At 38.1% G+C, this 23945-nt stretch overlaps 1 protein-coding gene across 1 annotated transcript in view; it reads right to left on the bottom strand.

The window, feature by feature from the left end:
- NFATC3 (nuclear factor of activated T cells 3) overlaps positions 1 to 23945 on the bottom strand; it is a 130799-nt gene that overhangs the window by 29273 nt on the left and 77581 nt on the right. Inside the window, 4 exon segments of the mRNA XM_082607277.1 lie at positions 6097 to 6223; positions 7537 to 7592; positions 13842 to 13982; positions 17904 to 18076. Coding sequence (XP_082463403.1) covers positions 6097 to 6223; positions 7537 to 7592; positions 13842 to 13982; positions 17904 to 18076 — 497 coding nt within the window.

Here is a 23945-nt window from a genome sequence, read left to right on the forward strand (position 1 = left end):
CAAAACAACTGATGTCATTGTTTCTCTTAGCAAGCACTTCAGTCTATTTTTCTAAAAATTATCTACTTTAGCCTCCTATTGAAGTGCTATAATACATTTAAAAATAATTTTCCTAAATTCACATCTCATTGTTCCTTCCAAGTTTGTACTAAAAATTAACATAATTAAAATTTTCATGATCTTCACAAAATATAAGAAACTCCATTTTAAGTCAAAGGAAAATAACGAGACCCAAAGCAAGGTCAAATCTCATCTGTCCATTTATCAAACGTTTGCTGAGTGCAAGTCTCTTCACATAAGCATGGTCTCAATCTGAGAAAATGAAGGTAAGAATTAAGATAGCCCTGATAGTATATTTTACTGTAGAAGAGGTAATTAATGGAGCACTTGTTTGGGGTGCATCTGAGTTCTGCACTTTGCTCTGGCTTCCTAGAAGAACAGGATGGGTTCATTATTCATCTGCTTTAGCCTCTAAATCTGGCAACTGGTGAGCCCACCTCTAACAATGAGACAACAACCCTAAGGACCGAGAGAAAGGTTTATCACCAATCTTGTTGCTTCTGCCACAATGCTCATGTTCTTGATCCAGACCTCCATCCAGTTTCTGATTATTGCTCAGGTATTTCAAGTATGGTTCACCGTGTCTATTGGCTCCTGACCTCTCTAATGTCTTTTTTTTTTTCTTTTCTTTTTTTCCCCCCCAAATGTCTTGATGCTCTTACTTTTCTTCTGACTTTGGCAGAACTAGAACTTTGTCCTTGGACTACTGGATTTTTTTGTTTTCTACTTCAGCTCCTACTCTGGTCTCAGGAAAGCTACAGTGAATCCTATATCCAGACTCCTATTTCTACATAAGGAAGGAGAATATCCAAGAAAGCCTACTCTCATCCCTTAATCCTGAATGGAACAGGTGGGGCCCTTGGTTACATAAGTGGTTGGTTATCATGCACTAAAAAGGAGACAGAGAGACTGAAAACTACAGCATAACATCCATATGTTTTGCATGATCCAATCCTTATTTCTATGTTCCTGACTGACATCTGGGTACCCAGATTGAGAATTCTGCTCTACTAAATCGACTGCATTTCCACTCTGCCAAATCAAGTATCACTCTTTTTGTCTATAAGAGATTCAGACTCCAACCTGACCAAACCATAAGAAGTCCTCACTGCTGGTCTATGGTAATTTATTCTTGTTTGGAGGGAAATACAGTTAAACAGATCTTATAATATCTACAATGAGATGAGTTTTAGAAACAGAATAACTCTACCTTTTGTATTATACATGCTAATTCTCAAACTTAGAATGTTGATGAACAGAGGCATCCAGAAAAAAAAAAAATCAACTGGTCTAGTGGTTTTCAAACCATGAGAAGCCTCACACTCTTCTTGAAGTGGTGGATGTAGAAGAAGAGGATGTAAAGAGAAAGAGCTCTGGATTTCCTTTTCCAGTGCAAAGAGAGCACCCAAGCTAGCTTTCATCCTTTTTCATAGACTGGCTTTTTGTATAAGATTTTATTTGAAGAATAAACAACCTAAGCAATTTGAAAACCACTGCTTTAGTATTATATCCTCATTTTATAGAGGTTAATCAGTAGGTACAGTCTGTGGCAGAGCTGAGATCTGATCTCCTGACTGTAAGGCAGGCTTTTTCTCCCAATCAAAACAACCACAATACAAAAGTCAGTCTGTCCAGTCAACTATTTGGAACACAGAATATACCCTTCCACAGGCAAAATATTATACACGAGAGTTTGGCTCTAATGCTGATCTGAAAAATCCCCATGATTCCAAAAAACCAGAGCTCAGATGGTACCCCCAAGTACAAATAACTTCTGCTGGGCTTCAGAGGGAGACACATTTCCTCTAGGGTGGGGGTAGAGTCTCCCCCATTGGAAGTTCTGAAGCTAGAAGCTGGGCAGAAGTTCAGACAGCACCACTAAGGAAGGGCTGTGTGCTCTATTACCATCTGTGGTAAGGGTAATTTGTGAATCATACACATATGCTGCTAACTGTCTTCATTCTACAAAGTAAATGGATAGTGGGACAAATAATACTAAACATAATCCCTAATTAAAAAAAATTTTTTTAAATCAGCCACTTGCAGCTAATGATTATTCCTCCATTGGATATTGATATTGGTCAGATCCCTATTGCTAGGGGGTTGCCAAAAAGGAAACAAATTAACAAATCCTTTAATAAAAAACATGCAACTTACAAATATCTAAAATTTTTATAAAATTTAAAAAGGAATTATTGCCCCAACATAAACAAATGACTAAAATCTCTAATATAAAGAATTCATAAAATTAAAAAGACAAACACAATAATTCTAAAATAACAAAGGGTCATACAGTAGAATACTAAAAAGCGATCAAAAGTCTGTTAAACTCTATCTGCTGTTAAGGAAAAATAAAAATGTTCAGGTTACAAAATTAGTATATATAATATAGCATGGTCCCATTTCTATTTTTAAAAGGATGTATCTATATATGGATCAAAAGGATCTAAAAGGAGAGAATGACATAGTAGAAGAGAATATGGGTGTTTAAAAAATTTTTTTTCAACTTGTCTTTTAAAAAAATTCAGTTATGTATTTGCCTTTGTAAAAACTTTATTCAAAATTTCATTTTAGAAAAAAAGTGAAAAAAGCCAAATGTTACAGACAAAAAGCAGTAATCAACCAGAATAAGGACTGTCCAAACACTCCTGTGTGTCCACTATTCCTTCGTTAGTGTGTGCCATTTGATTTGTATTCTGTCAACCATAAAGCCAGTTATGACAGGTCCAGTCCAATCCAATATCTCCCTGCACTCTGGAGCCCCATTGATTTCCATTTTTACATGTAATGCCCTCTAGGACTCTGCCTTTATATTGTCCTCTCAATTCAAGAGCTGATAATGTAAAGGCATTAATATTTGCTCCTTTCTGTTTGCCTATTACCACCACTATGATGGTAGTAATCAACACCTCTAACATGCTGACCCTATTGTCTTTTTTTTTTTTTTTTTTTTTTTTTTTTTTTTTTTGCAGTACATGGGCCTCTCACTGTCGTGGCCTCTCCCGTTGCGGAGCACAGGCTCCGGACGCTCAGGCTCAGCGGCCATGGCTCACGGGCCCAGCCGCTCCGCGGCATGTGGGATCTTCCCAGACCGGGGCATGAACCAGTGTCCCCTGCATCGGCAGGCGGACTCTCAACCACTGCGCCACCAGGGAAGCCCCCTATTGTCTTATTACCCCAATTCTAGAAGCTCTCTCCTTTCTTATTCAAGTTAAGATTCTATAGTTCCTCACCTCAAAAGAATTTGCTAACATTCTTGGACCCTATTGTCTTTAGTAACTCTCACCATGGAAGAGCTCTACTATCCATATTTTACCACCTGCCCTGAAGAATCTGAGTGCTGCTTAAGAAAGTTACACAGCAGAGCTAATTAGTATCCATAAATTAACAAATATCAACATCAAAGGTGCCCTTTGATCATGCCTAGAATCCTATTACATTTCTGTGGTAACTTACTTTTCCCTCTTTACAACAACTTTTTCAAACTTCTCCACACTGTTAAACTGCCAAATCACCGCCATTCCCCTCTCTCTGCTCACAATAGGAGACTTCATGTCATTCTTTACAGAAACAAAATTGAAGCTATCATATGGAAACTCCCTAAACTCTCCATTACTAAATCTGTAAACCTTCCTAATGTATATCCATCTTGTTCATCTCCTTTACCTTCCCTCTTGTTCCTTCTCCCATTTAAGGTCCATTCCAACTTGCATATTTTAAATCCTATCCTTTCCCACCTTTCCCAGAAACCTGATATTCTTTATCATCACTGATGCTCTCTCCTCTGTATACTCAAAATACTCTAGCTGTCTGAATCACCTTTTTAACCTTCTTGGGCCTCTCCCATATAAATCTCACCCTCCAGTTAGTAAGTTGAGAAAAGACTAAACTGGTCAATGACATCTTATAAAGTGACAGAAGAAACATGGGAAAAATTATTTTTGAATTACAAATCTGATCACGTCACCTCCCTATTAAAACTCACTTCTTAGAACTCTTTCAATACTCTATGATCCAACCAACCATAAGGCCTTTACATATGCTACTGCCTTTATGTGGAATGTTCTCCCACACTTTATCTAACAGTAATTAACAGTATAGACTGTACAGCCACACTGCCTGGATTAAAATCTCACCTCTGCCTTTATTAGCTGTGTGGTCTCAGTTCACTCACTTGCCAAATGGGAAGGGCAACACTATCTACCTTATAGGGTTATGGGAGGATAAATGAGTTATTATGTATAAACTGCTGAGAATAGCACCCAGCACACACTAAATGCTCTATATGTTTACTAAATAAATGAACAAACAGATGTAGTCTAGGATACGTTATGAGCCCAGACTCTGGAACCAGACTGCCTATGTATGATGTTTGGCTCTAGGACTTATGCTGTGAGACCCTGGGCACATTACTTAGCCACTCAGTCTCCTCATTTGTAAAATAAGAGAATAACCTATCCCATAGGTTTTTTTTTTTTTTTTTTTTTTTTGCGGTACGCGGGCCTCTCACTGTTGTGGCCTCTCCCGTTGTGGAGCACAGGCTCCAGACGCACAGGCTCAGCAGCCATGGCTCATGGGCCCAGCCGCTCCGCGGCATGTGGGATCTTCCTGGACCGGGGCATGAACCTGTATCCCCTGCATCGGCAGGCAGACTCTTAACCACCGCGCCGCCAGGGAAGCCCCCCCATAGGTTTATTAAGAGGATTAAATGAATACAGAAAGGTCTTAGAACAGTACTAAAACATAGTAAATGTTACAAAATTATAAACTATTTCTATTATTTTCCAGTTCTCAACTCCTCATAGAAGTCTTTTCACAACCAGTTAGCCTAGACAAGGGTCCCTCTGTTATTTCCACCGACAGCACTGTTTCCCTTTCCTTAACGTTCCTTATCTGTTTCTAATTACAAACTTGTAAGTAATTTATTTATTTAGAGGTTTATTAGCTTCTATTTGTTCCACTAGATTATAAGCTCCATGAGAGAAGCTAAGAGAGGTTTTACCCAACTAGTGTGCACCCTTAAATACTTATTGAATTAATGAGTAAATGAAATGGCTAATCAAAATCTTCTGTTTTCAAAGGTTTGTATTCTATTTGAAAATTATCTGAAATATTTTATTACCAAGTAATGTATTAACACGATCAAGTAATAATAATTTTCAGATTCTGGAATATAAGTGGCTTTCAGAGGCTCTAAAGCCAGGCTTTAAAGAATATGATGACAAATGAATGACATAACCAATACCCTCTCAAATTCATGTGTTTGTTCTTTTCATTTACTATAAACCATTTAAAAGTTTTTACAACAAGTTTTGAAGAATAAGGTTCACTAGGATTTTTTTATCATTATGTGTTCTGGTGACAAATGCAGCACCTAACACAGAGAAGACCTCTATAAATGTCTGTTCTCTAAGTATGTAAACATCAGCGTGAATTAGTGCATATAATATTCATGTGTCACAATCCAGATCTGGAAAAGTACAGCACTTGAACTGCTGCAGAAAGAGGTGTGAAAGCCTCCTTTGTTATGGTGTCTCTATAAAATCAGGAATTCTGCCATCAATGTTATATTCCCCCAAAGCCAATAATATATGCTACAGTTGCTGCTTGTCAAATGAAAATTTAATGAGAGATTTTCCGTTTTGATTGGGAATGGTTGAGATGAAGACACTATGAAACAGGCACACTGCCTTTCTGCAGTGCTAAGGACACTGGAAGGGCACAAGGAAAGTTCACACATATTCACAAACACCTACTATTCCAACAGTGCTGGTGATTTTTGGTAACTCCTGAAAAACAGACTTCAAATCTATTGATACAATCTTTTAATTTCCTTATAATAAGTGACTACAAAACAACAATTGCTATCAGATCTAATATTTAAAGTCAATACAAACTTTACAGATTAAGCATGCGTTGGGATTTTTATTGATTATAAGGACCCTACCTTTAAACACTCTAATACAGGATTCATTGAATAACTTTTTATTCATTATGAAAGAGAGCTCTATAGTAAACCATCACAACTCCTCGTACCTGGTGTGTAAGTAAAACGTTGAGACTGGCTTTTTTTCCTCTTGCCATTGCAAAGGTAAAAGTGCACCTGCACTGCAGCTGTAACTGCGGGGTTATGATACGGAGGAACTTCAAGGACAATGTGAGCCTAAGGAGCATGGAAAGCAAGATTGTGTTACACGCAGAACTAAAAATGAAATGCACCTGCTAAACTCAACACGTCTCATGAGTCTTAACTATTCAGGCTCATTATGTGAGTAAACTGGTATATAAGTCATCTGGAGATTTACTCTATGGATACTTCAGTCTTAGCAGAGAAAAGCTCTTTCAAGTAAACCATTAAAGGAGAAATTGCTTTTCACTCACCCACTTGGGTTTCTAGTTGTAACAGAAATCAAAAGTCTTACATACTATATAGCCAGAGATTTTGCTCTAATAAATACTACATATTACTATACATCTTAAGTGGAAGTCTGTTCTAATTTTTAATCAAGCTTAATAGTTCCCAAGTTGTGTTACAGTTTAGATTTCTTATCTTAATTTTTTTTTGGCGGGGGGGCCTCACTGTGCAGCTTGCAGGATCTCAGTTCCCCGACCAGGGATTGAGCCTGGTCCATGGCAGGGAAAGCACCGAATCCTAACCACTAGACCACCAGGGAACTCCCTTATCTTAAATTTTATATTCAAAATGTTCTAAACTGGCAATACACAAAATCTGCATCTATATTAAAAATAATTTTACATATGCAGGGTGAAAACTTTTAGCCCCAAATCAACTGCAATCCTTTTTTTTTAATCCTTCGGCCGCTCCGTACAGCATGTGGGGATCTCAGTTCCCCGACCAGTGACTGAACCCGCTCCCCCTGCATTGGCAGCATAGAGTCTTAACCACTGGACCACCAGGGAAGTCCTCAACTGCAATCCTTAATCTAACTTCTCTAGGTCTTTGGAGAGCACTGTAGGAAGTGGTACTGTCTATCCCAGAAAAAAATTCTGTCTCCATTCCAACCAGGATGAAGGGACCACAACTTTCAGTGCTGATTCCTGGAAGGCTTAATGTGAAGGAGTTGGAAATAGTGTATTAAATACACAAAACCCCGAGGGCTTGTCCTCCTCCTATTTTTTGCCCACTGTATAAGTTCTTCACTGAATTTGTTTGATCTCTTCACTGAATTCAGAGAAATAAATCAATAACTTCAGTAAGAACCTTGTAATAATCTTTCATTCCTAATTTCTCCTTTCCTATACACAAAAAAGGGGAAGAAAGACACCAACTGTTTATCTTTCTTAAACTTTAATTTTAATACCAGGAAAGTATCTATCTCACGTCCAAACTTCTAAAAATTCTAATTTACTTTTCCATTACTCAACAGATAAGACTCCTCACCTATACCATAAAGCAGCATTATCCAATTTTCTCATTAAGTTTCTTACATATTTCTAAAGAAGTAAACTTCTTACCCCTTGACATTTTTCTTTGATTATTTTCCCTTCTACTTCCCACTGAGGTCGTCCATCTATTGACAGAAACAACATACAGTTAAAAGGAATTCAAGTCAAAAAGCATACAAAATCTAATGTATTTAGTATCACAAATTTATTGGCAAAAGGAATCTTTACCTCGCTGACTTCCATTATGAAAATAAAATGTGTACCCATGGGGAAAAAATGTGGAGAAAGATCTTGGGCTGCCCAAGTTTGCAGGGCCCAGAGAGTTTATTCTACTAAGTGATGTTTGAAAATCTTCTGAAAACACCTCTCTACCAAGTGGTGGTCAACTTCTGCTTGTATGCCTTAAGTAATGGGAAACTCATTCTCTAACTAAGTAACCCATTTCATCTTTGGATAGTAACTGCTGCTAGAAAATTGCATCTATCTTCATGATAGACGACATCTGTCTCCTTCTAGTATCCAACCTCTGGTCTAAGCACTACGCCTTGTAGCCACCGCCCCAAAATCTTGAGCATTTCTGTGAGACAATACTTCAGATGTTTAAAAGCAGCTGTTTGCCTGTGTCTCCTTTTCTGCTGGCTAGCACCCCCAGTTCTGCATTTATCTCTTAAACAATATTTTACCCTTCCTGGTCACTCTTCTTTGAATTCTCCTCCAGTGTGACCATCTCCCTCCAAATGCACCAGGCTCAGGACTGAGTAGAAAAGGTGAGAAATGATCCAGAAATGATAGAGTGTGACTGAGGCTCTTGCCAAATTCTGTGGAGATGCTGTGTCTCTGTTAATAAAAGTCTTCTGGGGCAGCTACACCATGCTGACTCATACACTTAGTGTGTGGCCAGCAGTGTCCCTCTGTCTGACACATTTCCTACTGCCAAGCTCAAGCTCCCACACTGTGTACTTATGCAGCTGGCTTTTTTTTTTAACCCCCAACCCTTGTTAAGTTAATTTCCCCCTACTAGACTTCATTTTCTAGGATTGCTTGGCTTGTCAAGATCTTCTTAGATACTGATGGTCTTATGAACTATTTCCTAGGCTTTCCAGATTTGTGTCACCTAAAGATCTGGCCAGCTCATTTTCTGTCTCTTCGTCCCAAGTGAATTATTTACCTGGGGAAAGCCCCACCTGCTACTAGAGCTCTCACTCCAGCATTCTTTTTATGTCATGGGCATTTACCCAGTGACTAACCCATACAAGTATCTTCACAGCTAGCATGACTTCATCTGGTCTGTGAAAATATCAGAAGACTCAATGAAATGCTGTCTAGATTGTGACTATCACTTTCCAGTCCAATATAGCTAAGAGCTACCCTTGTGCACAAGAAATACTACAGACAAATGCTTAGAACTACAGCTCAGTTCAGCAATCATCTGCTGGGTCCCAACATGCCAAGCACTTTGGGTTGCTGAGATAATGGAGATAGGATACCCTGCCTTCAGTTTGTGGATGAAAGGCAAATATAAACAGCTCATTATAATGAAATGTGGTGGTTACAATAACTAATAAAGGTGCATTTTGGATGTACTAAGAGCACAGAGGTCAGGGTCCTTAACCTAGTCTTGGCTACTGTAAATACTGCTGCAATGAACACTGGGGTGTATATGTTTTTTCAAGTTAAGTGTTTCTGTTTTTTTCAGATAAATACTCAGAAGTGTACCACTAGATCATATGGTAGTTCTACTTTTAATTTTTTGAGGAACCTCCAAAATATTTTTTGTAGTGATTGCACCAGTTTACATTCCCACAAACAGTATGCAACGATTCCCTTTTCTCCACATCCTTGCCAACACTTGATTTTTTCTAGTCTTTTTAATAATAGCCATTCTAAGAGGTGGAAGGTAGTATCTCTCCATGGTTTTGACTTGCATTTCACTGATGATTAACAATGTAGAGCATCTTTTCATATCTGTTGGCCATCTGTGATCTTCTTTGGAAAAAAATGTCTGTTGGGATCTTCTGCCCATTTCTTAATTGGGATTGCTTGATTTTTTGCTATTGAGCTATATGAGCTCCTTATATGCTTTGGATAGTAGCCCCTTATCAGATATATGATTTGTAAATATTTTCTCTCATTCAGCAGGTTGCCTTTTCATTTTGTTGATGGTTTCCTTTGTTGTGCAGATGCTTTTTAGTTTGCTGTAGTCCCTCTTGTTTATTTTTGCTTTTGATGCTTTTGCTTTTGGTGTCAGACTCAAAAAATCATTGTCAAGACCTATGCCATGGCTTACCACCTATGTATTTTTCTAGTTTTACGGTTTCAGGTTTTTTTTTTAATAACAAATTTAATCAGTTATACATATACATATGTTTCCATATCCCCTCCCTTTTGCGTCTCCCTCCCACCCTCCCTATCCCACCCCTCCAGGCGGTCACAAAGCACCGAGCTGATCTCCCTGTGCTATGCGGCTGCTTCCCACTAGCTATCTACCTTACGTTTGGTAGTGTATATATGTCCATGCCACTCTTTCACTTTGTCACAGCTTACCCTTCCCCCTCCCCATATCCTCAAGTCCATTCTCTAGTAGGTCTGTGTCTTTATTCCTGTCTTAACCCTATGTTCTTCATGACATTTTTTTTTCTTAAATTCCATATATATGTGTTAGCATACAGTATTTGTCTTTCTCTTTCTGACTTACTTCACTCTGTATGACAGACTCTAGGTCTATCCACCTCATTACAAATAGCTCAATTTCATTTCTTTTTATGGCTGAGTAATATTCCATTGTATATATGTGCCACATCTTCTTTATCCATTCATCCGATGATGGACACTTAGGTTGTTTCCATCTCCGGGCTATTGTAAATAGGGCTGCTATGAACATTTTGGTACATGTCTCTTTTTGAATTATGGTTTTCTCAGGGTATATGCCCAGTAGTGGGATTGCTGGGTCCGGTTTCAGGTTTTATATTCAAGCCTTCAATTCATTTTGAGTTAATTTTTGTGTATGGTTTAAGAGAGTGGCCCACTTTCATTCTTTTGCATGTGGCTAATTTTCCCAATACCACTTATTGAAGAAACTTGTTCTTTCCCCATTGTGTATTCTTGGCTCCTTTGTTTTATATTAATTGACCATATACATGTAGGTTTATTTCTGGGCTCTCTATTCTGTTCCATTGATCTATATGTCTGTTTTGATGCCAATACCATACTAATTTAATTACTATAGCTTTGTAATATAGTTTGAAATCAGGGAGTGTGATGTCTCCAGCTTTGCTCTTCTTTCTCCAGATTACTCTGGCTATTTGGGTCTTTTACAGTTCTATTAGGATTGTTCTATTTCTGTGAAAAATGCCACTGGAACTTCGATAGGGATTGCACTGAATTTGTAGATTGCTTTGGGTAATATGGACATTTTCACAATATTAATTCTTCCAATCCATGAGCACAGAATCTCTTTCCATTTATTTGTGTCTTCTTCAATTTCTTTCATTAAAATCTTGTAGTTTCTCATACATAGGCCTTTCACCTTCTTGGTTAAATTTATTCCTAGGTATTTTATTCTTTTTGATGCAATTGTAAATGATATTTTCTTAATTTCTCTTCTTGATAGTACATTATTATATAGAAATACAACACATTTTTGTATATTTGTTTTATATCCTGCAACTTAACTGAATTTATTAGTTTTAACAGTTTTTTTGATAGAGCTTTACGGCTTCCTATATATAATACCACATCATCTGCAAATAGTGACAGTTTTACTTCTTCCTTTCCAATTGGAATACCTTTTCTTTCTTTTTCTTGCCTAACTTTTCTGGCTAGAACTTCCTATACTATGTTGAATAAAAGTGGCAAGAGTGGGCATCCTTCTCTTCCTGATCTTAAGAGGAAAAGCTTTCAGCTTTTCACCATTAAGGTATTAGCTATGGGCTGGTCACATATGGCCTCTATTATGTTAAGGTACATTCCTTCTACACCCTCTTTGTTGATAGTTTTTTAAAGTTTTTTTTTAATACATTTATTTTATTTATTTATTTTTAGCATGTGGGGTCTTCGTTGCTGCACGTGGGCCTTCTTTAGTTGAGGCGAGCAGGGGCTACTCTTCGTTGCGGTGCAGTCTTCTCACTGTGGTGGCTTCTCTTGTTGCGGAGCATGGGCTCTAGATGCGTGGGCTTCAGTAGTTGCAGCATGCAGGCTTAGTTGTTCTGCAGCATGTGGGATCTTCCCGGACCAGGGGTTGAACCCATGTCCCCTACATTGGCAGGCGGATTCTCAACCACTGCGACACCAAGGAAGCCCAACAGTTTTTTAATCATAAATGGATGCTGAATTTTGTCAAATGCTTTTTTTAATCACGATAATGTGGTGTATCACGTTGACTGATTTGCCAATGTTAAACCATCCGTCTATCTCTGGAATAAATCCCACTTGATGATGGTATATGATCCTGTTAAAGTACTGTTGAATTTGGTTTGCTAATATTTTGTTGAAGATTTTTGCGTCTATGTTCATCAGGTATATTGGCCTGTAATAGTTTTGACATCAAGGTAATGCTAGCCTCAAAAAATGAGTTTGGATAGTTCCCTCCTCTCCTGTTTTTTGGAAAAATTTAGAAGGCTTGGTATTAGTTCTTCTTTGAATGTTTGGTAGAATTCATCAGATCCTGGACTTTTGTTTGTTGGGAGGTTTTTTTTTTTTTTTTTGCGGTACGCGGGCCTCACTGTTGTGGCCTCTCCCGTTGTGGAGAACAGGCTCCGGACACGCAGGCTCAGCGGCCATGGCTCATGGGCCTAGCCACTCCGCGGCATGTGGGATCTTCCCAGACCGGGCCACGAACCCGTGTCCCCTGCATTGGCAGGCAGACTCTCAACCACTGTGCCACCAGGGAAGCCCTGTTGGGAGGTTTTGATTACTGATTCAATCGCCCTACTAGTATTTGGTCTGCTCAGATATTCTATTTCATCATGATTCAGTCTCTGGTAGGGTGTATGTTTCTAGGAATTTATCCATTTTTTTCTAGGCTGTCTAATTTTTTGGCATATGATTGTTCACAGTGGTCTCTTATGACCCTTTGTATTTCTGTGGTATCAGCTGTAATATTTCCTCTCTCATTTCTGATTTTACATGAGTCCTCTCTTTTTTTTCTTGGTGAGTCTAGCTAAAAGTCAACTTTGTTTCTCTTTTCAAAGAACCAACTCCTAGTTTCACTTATATTTTCTATTGTCTTTTTAGTCTCTATTTCACTTATTTCTGCTGTAATTTTTGTTATTTCCTTCCTTCTACTAACTTTGGGCTTCATTTGTACTTCTTCTAGTTCCTTGAGGTGTAAAGCTAGGTTGTTTGAGATTTTTCATGTTTTTATTTTTTTAAATTAATTTTAGTAAGTTAAAAAATATTTATTGATTGATTTATTTGGCTGCACCAGGTCTTAGTTGCAGCACATGGGATCTTTGTTGCAGCGTGCCTCAACGTGGGATCTTCAGTTGAGGCATGCAGGATCTTTTAGTTGTGGCATGCGGGCTCCAGTTCCCTGACCAGGGATCGAACCTGGGCCCCCTGCATTGGGAGTGTGGAGTCTTAACCACTGGACCACCAGCGAAGTCCCTAGCAAAATGTTTTTAAGGGTCATCCATGTTGTAGCATTAATCAGTACTTTATTCTTTTTTATGGCTAAATAATATCCCATTGTATGAATATATCACATTTTGATTATCCATTTATCAGTTGATAAGTATTTGAGTTGTTTACATTTTTTGGCTATTATGATTAATGCTGCTAAAAGCATTTGTGTCCAAATTTCTGTGTGACTTATATTTTCAATTCTCTTGAAGAAATATTGGGGGATTCTTTTACTTTTGAGATATCCTTAATGAGAACTTAATATTCATATGAAAATTTAATAAATGTTTGGTTTACAGTAAAATCTGTGTAAATGATGCCTATAGCTTTAAGAAAACTATTTTGTGATTAATGTCAGTGAAACATCTGAATAATTCACTTTAACCTTTTGCCCCTTAGTCTGAGTTCAATCAACTCAAATCTTATCTATCTATTTATTTATTTATTGAAGTATAGTTGATTTATAACATTATGTTAGTTTCTGGTGTACAGCAAAGTGATTCAGTTGTGTATATATACGTATTTATTTATTCTTTTTTGGATTCTTTTCCATTATAGTTTATTACAAGATATTGAATATAGTTCCCTGTGCTCTACATTAGGACCTTGTTGTTTATACAGTATATATAGTATATATAGTAGCTTGTATCTGCTTATCCCAAACTCCTAATTTATCCCTCCCCGCCTCCTATACCATTTGGTAACCATAAGTTTGTTTTCTATGTCTGAGTCAACTCAGATCTTATATTATTTACCTTGTCCTTTTTCAAGAAAGATGATTTTGGATTCTGGAAGAAAATTAGATCCAGTAACAACCATTTCATGACCTCCATTTACAGAACAACTGTTGATACTGTACTTCTCAATATGAGGAAGTTCTTGAGCAGACCGCTGGGCTGTTTTTTTGTTTTTTTAAGAGTTGAGAAGAAACAAAATATTAGTTTACACTCTTTCATATGTAAATGACAAAGTCTAGCTATAAAAGAAGCAACTCTGGGTTTTTAAAATGCAAGGCAATGGTAAACAATATCCACTAAAATAACTGTGCTATTTAGAAAACAAAATACATTTATTACAGTCAAGTGATTTTAAATAATTTTCTTAGACTACAACTATAGAGAAACTAATAAAGAGAAATTAATTAATGCCTACAACTTATACTGACTCCAACACATTCACCTCATCCACTTTTCTCTTTTTAGCTTGTCTTTAGTACATTTCTTCCCCACAACTTGTCTGTTACAATTGATAAATTTAATATAATTATAAAAAGCAAATTAAATCCGAAGATGCATAATTATATTGCATACAATTAAAAGAAGACAAGTTTCTAAAGGACAAACACCAAGTAGCCCTTTCATCAAGAAAATAACCAGATCATCAGTGAGGCATCAGAATTACATTTTGGACATCTTCCAAATAACTGAAGTATACATGAAGTACACATTTCAATACAGAATTTTAAAAAATGAACATAAATATTTCTTAGTGCACTATACTCTTCCTTCCCAGGGTATGTGAACATAATTTTTCTTAAAGCCTACAAGTTATTATGTAAACTATTAACTTTTCCTTGTTGCTGCCTTTTTCTAATATCTACTGATTTCAAGTTGCTGTATTTTCTGGAGATCCTACTTCTGGCTTTTCTTTCCTTTTTAAAAAATGCTTGAGTTTCAAGCTATACATTATACTTCTTTTGACTGCTTAGGTTCTCTAAGGGTTTATTCCTGCCAAATGCCTCAATAACTAGGTTTCTCTCTGGAATAAAACAAACAAAAAGGGTGGATTATACCTTCTTCTTCACATTTTGGAAACAGGTCTACTTTTAGTCCTACTACTTGGGTGGAAAATTGGTGGCTTTGAGGGTCAGCTGTGTTTTGTTTGGCCAGAACAACATTTTAAAGAAATTTAAACAACTTGACTGCCTTTATGAAGCATGCAGTCCCAGTTCACTATGCCTCTTCCAACTATTTATTTTTTTGAAGATGTATTTATTTTATTTACTTTTAGCTGTGTTGGGTCTTAGTTGTGGCATGCAGGATCTTTCGTTGCCATGCGAGGGCTTCTCTCTAGTTGTGGTGTGTGGGTTTTCTCTTCTCTAGTTGTGGCACGTGGGCTCCAGGGTGCGTGGGCTCTGTAGTTTGTGGCACGCGGGCTCTAGTTGAGGTGTGCAGGCTCAGTAGTTGTGGCATGCAGGTTTAGTTGCCCCGCTGCATGTGGAATCTTAGTTCCCTGACTAGGGATTGAACCCCCGTCCCCTGCACTGCAAGGCGGATTCTTTACCACTGGACCACCAGGGAATTCCCTCTCTTCCAACTATTTAATACCAAGACACAAAAGGTATATGAATTAGGATCCCAGCCCCAAAGAGAATGTTTCATAGGAGATGGGTCTGGGATTTAGGATGAACTACAACTTAGAAAGTACCAAGCACAAATCTAGATCTCAGAAAACACTATGTCCTTACTTATGTTCTAAATGGCTCACAAAGAAGGGGCATAAAAACAAGCACTGACTAGCCTATGGAGTAAGACTAATTCAAGTTTTAGATATTCATAGTGGAAACTAGCTATCACAAGTACATTCAAAGTAACAGCAAAAATGTGTTCACCAAGTGGCATAGCCATAATAAAATATTATGCATGTGCTAAAAGCATTTTTGAAGAATATTTAACTATATGAGAAAATGCCCACTGTAAGTGAAACTACCAAATATTGTGTGTGCGTGCACATGCACGCACACACATAGACCAAAAAAAAAAAAGGAAAAAAATCCAAAAAAAGGTTAATAGTGACTATCTCAGAGAAGTACTATTACAAAAAAGATTCTAATGCTACTCTTTGTACCATTTTGCATTTTCTATACTCTCAACAATAATCACACAATAATTTAATAAACTAAAAGAGAAAACAGAATAATTTTAGAGTAAATTCATCTCAAAAACTCAAACTACTCTATGAACTTAAATTATTTAAATTATGTTGCTAAAAATTAGAGAAATATATGCTTAAATGGGCATTTGTCTGGCAGGGTAACAAAGATTGTGGCAATGATAGCTGTTTCTAAGAAAGGGAACTAGCTGACTTGAAAATTTACTTTTCATTCTATGCTCTTTTACTCTTTTTGAATTTTGTACCATGTACCTGTATTATCTATTAAAAATTAATACAAAAATTACTTCTACAGTGATTCTATTACCATGGATTTGCTCAGTGATTCCCACAGTCGACTGGAAAATGATAAAGTATTACTCCAGTGAACAGCAAAAGGAGGCATAGGAAAGTAATACAGTAGGTATGATCCCAAATTAAGAATGCATGTGGTTAATAGAAATAAAATGATATAACATAATCAAAAGAGTACTAAGAAAACCTGTGTTCTAGCCACAGCTCTGTCACACCAACAAGCAAATAACCTGGGAGGAGCACTTAAGATACTTGTGCCTCAGTTTCCTCCTACACAAAATTAAGACAAGGAATTAGAACACTTCTGAGTCTGTGCTCTAAAAATCTAAATTGCAATCTCAATATTTCAGTCCTATCAGCTAACTGCCAGAGGTCCACAGTTCTCAAGGGCTTGAGTAGATATCAGGTTCTAGGCCTTTTCTCATTTCTTGGCTCTGAAAAAACAGGGAAAAAGCATTCACTTTCTCAACCTGGTGTTGTACATAAATTTATGGTAAAAAAAACCCAAAAACCAAAATCCTGTAAGTCCCTATTCAGCTGAAGTGTCAGCTTGCAGAGACAGGCATCTTCCAACATTTTAATGAAACAAAGATGACCAAGTATCAATGACACTTAATGTGAGAATCATAGCTTCATAATTTGGTCCTCAGGTGTCATCAAGCCCACCTTCCTCATTTACAAGTAAGAAAACTATGGTCAAGAGAATGTCTATAGCCACACAGGCTACCTAGGGTCAAATTATAATGAGAAGCCACTTTCTAACTCCAAGATCAGTACTCATCCACCTAAACATGTAGCTTATTTCCATATAAGAAAATCACACCAGCTATCCAGACCCTGGGTTTCAGTTTACTTTTTAAAAAATTTATTTTATTTATTTTCATTTTTGGCTGCGTTGTGTCTTTGTTGCTGCATGAAGACTTTCTCTAGTTGCAGCGAGCAGGGGCTACTCTTGGTTGCGGTGCATGGCCTTCTCACTGCGGTGGCTTCTCTTGTTGCGGAGCATGGGCTCTAGATGCGTGGCTTCAGTAGTTGTGGCACACGGGCTTAGTTGCTCCGTGGCATGTGGGATCTTCCCAGACGAGGGCTTCCCGGACCTGTGTCCCTTGCATTGGCAGGCGGATTCTTAACCACTGCGCCACCAGGGAAGCCCTCAGTTTACTTTTTTTTTTTGAAACATTTTTTTTAATATTTATTTTATTTATTATCATTCAGTTTTGGCTGCATTGGGTCTTTGTTGCTGCGTGCAGGCTTTCTCTCGTTGTGGCGAGCAGGGGCTACTCTTCATTGGGGTGCTCGGGCTTCTCATTGCGGTGACTTCTCGTTGTGGAGCATGGGCTCTAGGCATGCGGCTTCAGCAGTTGTGGCACACGGGCTCAGTAGTTGTGGCTCGCGGGCTATAGAGCGCAGGCACAGTTGTAGTGGCACGTGGGCTTAGTTGCTCTGCAGCATGTGGGATCTTCCTGGACCAGGGCTTGAACCCGTGTCCCCTGCATTGGCAGGCGGATTCTTAACCACTTTGCCACCAGGGAAGCCCCCTCAGCTTACTTTTGATCCAAACATTACATTATAAACAAAACAGAAAATAACCTATTATAAACAAAACTTTAAAATATCACAGTCTCACTTACAGCATTCAACAGGTATAGAAGCTGTCTGCAGAGAAAGGACTTTTCCATTGGGCTGTGGGATGTGTACACGAAACACAAGTCGTACTCTAGTATTCTTTCTGCCAATATCAGTTTCTCCTTTTCGAAGTTCTATATCTGAATTGCGGAGTTTCAAAATACCTGCACAGTCAATACTAGGAAAAAAAATATACAAATTTTATTTGCTTACTAGAAATTAGTGGTTCTAAACAACTCAGCGAAACAATTATTGTTAATTTGCCAGGAAGAACTATCACTATCTAAAATCAGGTCAAAAAAGAAAGATATGATTGCTATTTTCTGCTATTTAAATTTTAGGATTAAAAATGTTTTTGTATGACAAAAGTGTAATACTAAGTGTGGCATATTGTCTGTAAAGAGGGCTGACAATAATTCCTCCCATTCTTGTATTCACATGCCACTTCTCCAATTAAGAGGTGGAGTAACTATGTCCCCTCTCGTTGACAGTGAGCCTTATGACTTGCCTTGACAAACAGAATGTGGCCAAGTGATGCTGTGTAAGTTACAAGCCTAGCACTTAAGAAGCTCCGTAACTTCCACCTTTGTTCTCTTGGAGCCCTGAGCCACCATGAAAATGTCCAACTACCATGCTGGAGAGAAAAGCCCATATAATCCTCTACTTGAGCTACCCCAGCTGAGCTCCCAGCCGAATTCAGGGGCATGAGAGATCCCAGCCAACACCACATAAGTGGATCAGCTGAGTCCAACCAACCAGAAGAATCATGAAAAACAATAGTTACTACTTTAAGCCACTAAATTTGGGGAGCAGTTTGTGTTACAGAGCTAGATGAGTGAAATATAAAGTAAAAGACTCTAATTCTATAAATATAATAATATAATATAATAATATAAATATAATAGGCCAGAAAAGATTAACTTATAGGACTACAAATAAGTCATTAATAACATATTTAAACTTTTATATGATACATTTATTAATAAAAACAATCTTTCAGGCTTTCATTTCTTTCTTTCTTTTTTTTTGTTGGGGGGGGCACACTTCGAGGCTTGCAGGATCTTAGTTCCCCGACCAGGGACTGAACCTGCGCCCTTGGCAGTGAAAGCGCAGAGTCCTAACCACTGGAACACCAGGGAATTCCCAGGCTTACATTTCTAAGAAATGCACATATAAGATTAAAGTTTTGGCATTTAAGGTCTAAAATTTCATTATCTTCAAAATTTATTACTAAGTATAGCTGCTTAACACACAATCATGGTAGGAAACACCAGTACCTATAACATATCTTTGTTATTCACATATTAGAAGAATAAAGCAAGAGGCAACTAACAATCAAACATTCTAGTTAAAGTTTACTCTCTCTTATGGCATTCCTTATTATCCATCCTCTTACTTTATCTACCCACTCTAATGCTCTAATGTTCCAACTCTAATGCTCACTGCTCAGAGGTTAGAGAAGTCACTCTGAAGGATAATATATGTTACAAAGCTAGGTTATCAAGATAAGAACCAGTAAAGCTCAAGGAAGAATCTGAAAAATATAAATATTTTCATCTTAGGAAAGACAAAGGAAAAGAAATTTCTAAAAAAGTAAATATTTTTGGAAATAAACACTTTTCATTTATGGATAAATTATATTTAACTAATATTGAAAAACTGCACTTTCGCTCAAAGCAGTATTGATCAAATTGTATCAAAGTAGTGATTATTCATGTTAATATGCCAACATGAGTATTTAGTAGGAAATACCAGAGATTATCCATTCTACTGAGTTTTTTGTTTGTTTGTTTTTTTGGCTGCGTCTGCATGTGGGATCTTCATTGCAGTGTGCAGGATCTTTAGTTGCGGCATATGGGATCTTTAGTTGAGGCATGCGGGATCTTTAGTTGTGGCATGTGGGATCTAGTTCCCTGACCAGGGATCGAACCCAGGCCCCCTGCATTGGAAGCACAGAGTCTTAACCACTGGATCACCAGGGAAGTCCCCATTTTACTGAGTTTTGGTTTTTTTTAATACATTTATTTATTTTATTTATGTTTGGCTGCTTTGGGTCTTCGCTGCTGCGCGCAGGCTTTCTCTAGTTGTGGTAAACAGGGGCTACTTTGTTGCAGTACATGGGCTTCTCACTGCGGTGGCTTCTCTTGTTGCGGAGCACGGGCTCTACGCGCGTGGGCTTCAGTAGTTGTGGCATGCGGGCTGAGTAGTTGTGGCTCGCGGGCTCTAGAGCACAGGCTCAGTGGTAGTGGCACACGGGCTTAGTTGCTCCACAGCATGCGGGATCTTCCTGGATCAGGGATCGAACACGTGTCCCGTACATGGCAGGCGGATTCTTAACCACTGTGCCACCAGAGAAGTCTGCATTTTACTGAGTTTTAAGGGAAGGTATTTTAGCAGAGTTAAGTTTCTAGCAGAAGATTTGGAATAAGAGTATCAGAAATGACAATCTTAAAACTCTGGCTAAGAAATGCAAAAAAAAAAAAAAAAAAAAAGAAAAGAAAAGCTACCAAACCACCAAAAAAACTACATTTATAGGAATGAAAATAACTATTAAATTCTGTTTACAACACAATTATATTTTAGATCAGAGTGCAACACTGCCACATTCATATTCATCAAGTTTTAAAAACAGGGAGGAGTTATGAGTACGGTAAGGCAATGTACTAGCGTGCTATATTTAAAGCATCTTGTAGAGTGTCTCTATGGTTTATGGGTTGGTATACTGGTCTTAAATAAAGGGTCTTACACATCCAAGATAGATTAGGTTTGAAATGACCAAGCCTGTGTGATAGCAGGCAAAACAAGGGGACTATCTACCAATCTTTCCCCACCTTAAACAACAGAGCCTTTTTCTTTTTTTTTTGGCCATGCCACATGGCATGCAGGATCCTAGTTCCCTGACCGGGGATCGAACCCGTGCCCCTTGCAGTGGAAGCGTGGAGTCATACGCTTATAGCGTGGACCACCAGGGAAGTCCCCACTAGAGCCTTTTAATACATACCTACAACTCACTTGTGCATAAATTATTTTGAACAACGGTCTTATCATTCACAATTTTTTAATCTACCACTACCTGAAACTATATTACATTCAGTCACTACAGTTTATCCTAGTAATTAGTTCCTAGATAAAACAGGCTCATTCAGCATTAGCTGCCCCATTATCTAAGGTACTTAGAAAAGGTTTCTTAGATTTGGGTAACTTCCTAGTTGCTCCTTACTCAACCCTTTCTTGGACACACACAATGTTGTTGTCACAAACCTTGGTTCCTATAGAATTCCTGTTCCCCAATCTAACAGTTCAGAGTGGACAGATAGCCAGAGAAGCTTCAGGTGTGTGTATGGCAGAGTAGGATGGAGTAAGGGGGATAAGCTGCTTGCTACGAGTAATAATGGTATTTCTACAACTTTGTTCTTTCTGGTCTGATCCAGGCAGGCAGTATATGCCAGCTCTGGTTGGAGAAGGGAACATGAATCTTGAGAACCACCTCTGTTCCATGTGAAAAGGAGGAGGAAGATATGTTCAGATCCTACTGCTCTGATTTGTTCATGCTATTCTGTAGGTAAGGCTCTCCCAAGTTCTTGAGAGAATGTCTTAGAAACTCATGTACTCTGTTTTCTTTAATTTATTGATTTATACATTATTTTAAAAAAGGATATGAGGCATTTTACAACATAAATACAAATAAGGTCAAGAAGAAAGAAATAGGAAATATTTTTGAATAGAAGAAACAGAAGATAAATATATCCCAAATCTAGGGTTATATGAATTACTATAATTACTATAATTGAGCTTGATCATGAACTTTTGGGAAGCTGAGGCAAAAAGTAAAGATGATAGGGACTTCCCTTGTGGTCCAGTGGCTAAGACTCCACACTCCCAATGCTGGGGGCCTAGGTTTGATCCCTGGTCAGGGAACTAGATCCCACATGCCACAACCAAGAGTCCCACTGCCTCAACGAAGAGTTTGCATGCCGCACATGCCACAACGAAGATCCCGCGTGCCACAAATAAGACCCTGCACAGCCAAATAAATAAATAAATATTTTTTTAAAAAAGTAAAGATGGGGCTTCCCTGGTGGCACAGTGGTTGAGAGTCCGCCTGCCGATGCAGGGGACGCAGGTTCGTGCCCCAGTCCGGGAAGATCCCACATGCCGCGGAGCGGCTGGGCCCGTGAGCCATGGCTGCTGAGCCTGTGCGTCCGGAGCCTGTGCTTTGCAACGGGAGAGGCCACAACAGTGAGAGGCCCGTGTACAGCAAAAAAAAAAAAAAAAAAAAAAAAAAGTAAAGATGATAAAGCTTCTGTAGGTCTCTCCTTGTCTGGTAAAGCAAAATCTACCGTGTCAGCAAATACCAACTTTTTTCCTTTAACATGAAAAGACTGTGTGTATGTGTGTGTAATAATGACCAACTTAAAAGATAAAAGCTTTTTAACAGTCCATTAAGTTATAAGCTTCTGGTGATTTCTATTTACTTGATTCAAGTCCACTGCTTGAACTATCCAGAGGAATCAATGGAAACATGGTCTGCAAACTGTCACCTAAGAATCACTTTTATGAGTTCTTAGAAAAAGATAGTTCAAAGTTGAGTTTCAAATTCCCCTCTGCAGCTGAATAATAGTATATTCATATTGCTTTTGATGCTAGATGAAAAAATAAGATCCTAGGGAATTCCCTGGTGGTCCAGTGGTTAGGACTCTGTGCTTTCACTGCCGAGGGCCCAGGTCTGATCCCTGGTCAGGGAACTAAGATCCCACAAGCCACGTGGCGAGGCCAAAAAAAAGTAAGATCCTAGAGTAAAAGAGAGGAAGCCTTCTTGTATCCTCATTCAGAGGCTGGCTACCTCACCTTATTTGAAGATTGGTCAAATAGGATGCCTGGAGTCAATGTTTTTCTTTCTCTCTTTTTTTTTTTCAATGTTTTTCTTAAGTGTTTTGCTCAAGTACCTGAACAAAGGATTGGCTGAGAATTCAAAGTTCTTTTTTTAATTATTACAGAACACAGAAATTTAATAGTAGAGATTATCAGCTAGCTGTCTACCTCTGCCATGAAAAAACTCTATCGTAGCCCGTGTAATGACTTAGTGGAGTTGAGTTCTCGAGTACTGTTCCTTTGAACAAAGCAGGCAAAGATAAGGTTTTATTTAAATCAGTATTAACTTGTCTTTTCTGGTGATAAGTAGATAAGAGGCAATTCTTATTTTATACTAGTACAATTATGTCATAAGTTACTATGTCCTCAGGGGTATATTCAGTTTACCTAAAAAGTTATTTAAATATAAATTTAAAAGAGAAGAACTCGAGACTGAAATCTGATTTTAATAGGACTATTCTTGCAATAACCTGGGACAGATATCATTGCCATCTTAAGAAAGACCTATATTATAGTTTGAACCAATTTCTCTAACAAACTACACTGTAAGTTTCACATACCTGGTTGTGGCAGAACCTAGTTGCCTACTAAATATTCTTTTTTTCTGTTTTTCTTAGTAACAGACCCCCATCTTGTTAGCGGTGGCAATGCACTCAGGTAAAAAAAAAAACATACCCAGGTCTTCCTTATATACAAGGATGATCAATGAGATGTAGTAAAGGTGTTGGATACGTTTCTGGGAAAAGCTCTTTAAAGAGGCCTGACTCAGATGGAAGTTCTCTCTTACCCTTCCTCTTACCCATTCTTCCTATTCCTTCCAGGATTACAGTTATGATGGCTAGAGCTCCAGTAGCTATTGTGGATCATAAGGCAACCTTGAGGATGGAAACCACATGCTAATAATAGCAGAGAAGAAAAAACAGAAGCAGCTTGGGGCCCCAATGACTTATGGAACCACTGTGCTAGCCCTAAGATGCCTATGTGTATATTTCTTTTATGGAAAAAAAAAATTAAACCTCTAGCTGTTTAAGCCACTGCATTTCAGGTTTCTGTTACAGGTACTATATATATTCCTAACTAATCCACCTGAACAAAACTCTACTGCATTCTCATTCAGAAGTTGGCCACCTCATTTTATTTGGAAACGGGTGAAATGGGACACCTGGAAGTAGAGT

The sequence above is a fragment of the Mesoplodon mirus genome (genome assembly GCF_964341445.2).
Source record: "Mesoplodon mirus genome assembly, chromosome: 19".
Taxonomy (NCBI): Eukaryota; Metazoa; Chordata; class Mammalia; order Artiodactyla; family Ziphiidae; genus Mesoplodon; species Mesoplodon mirus.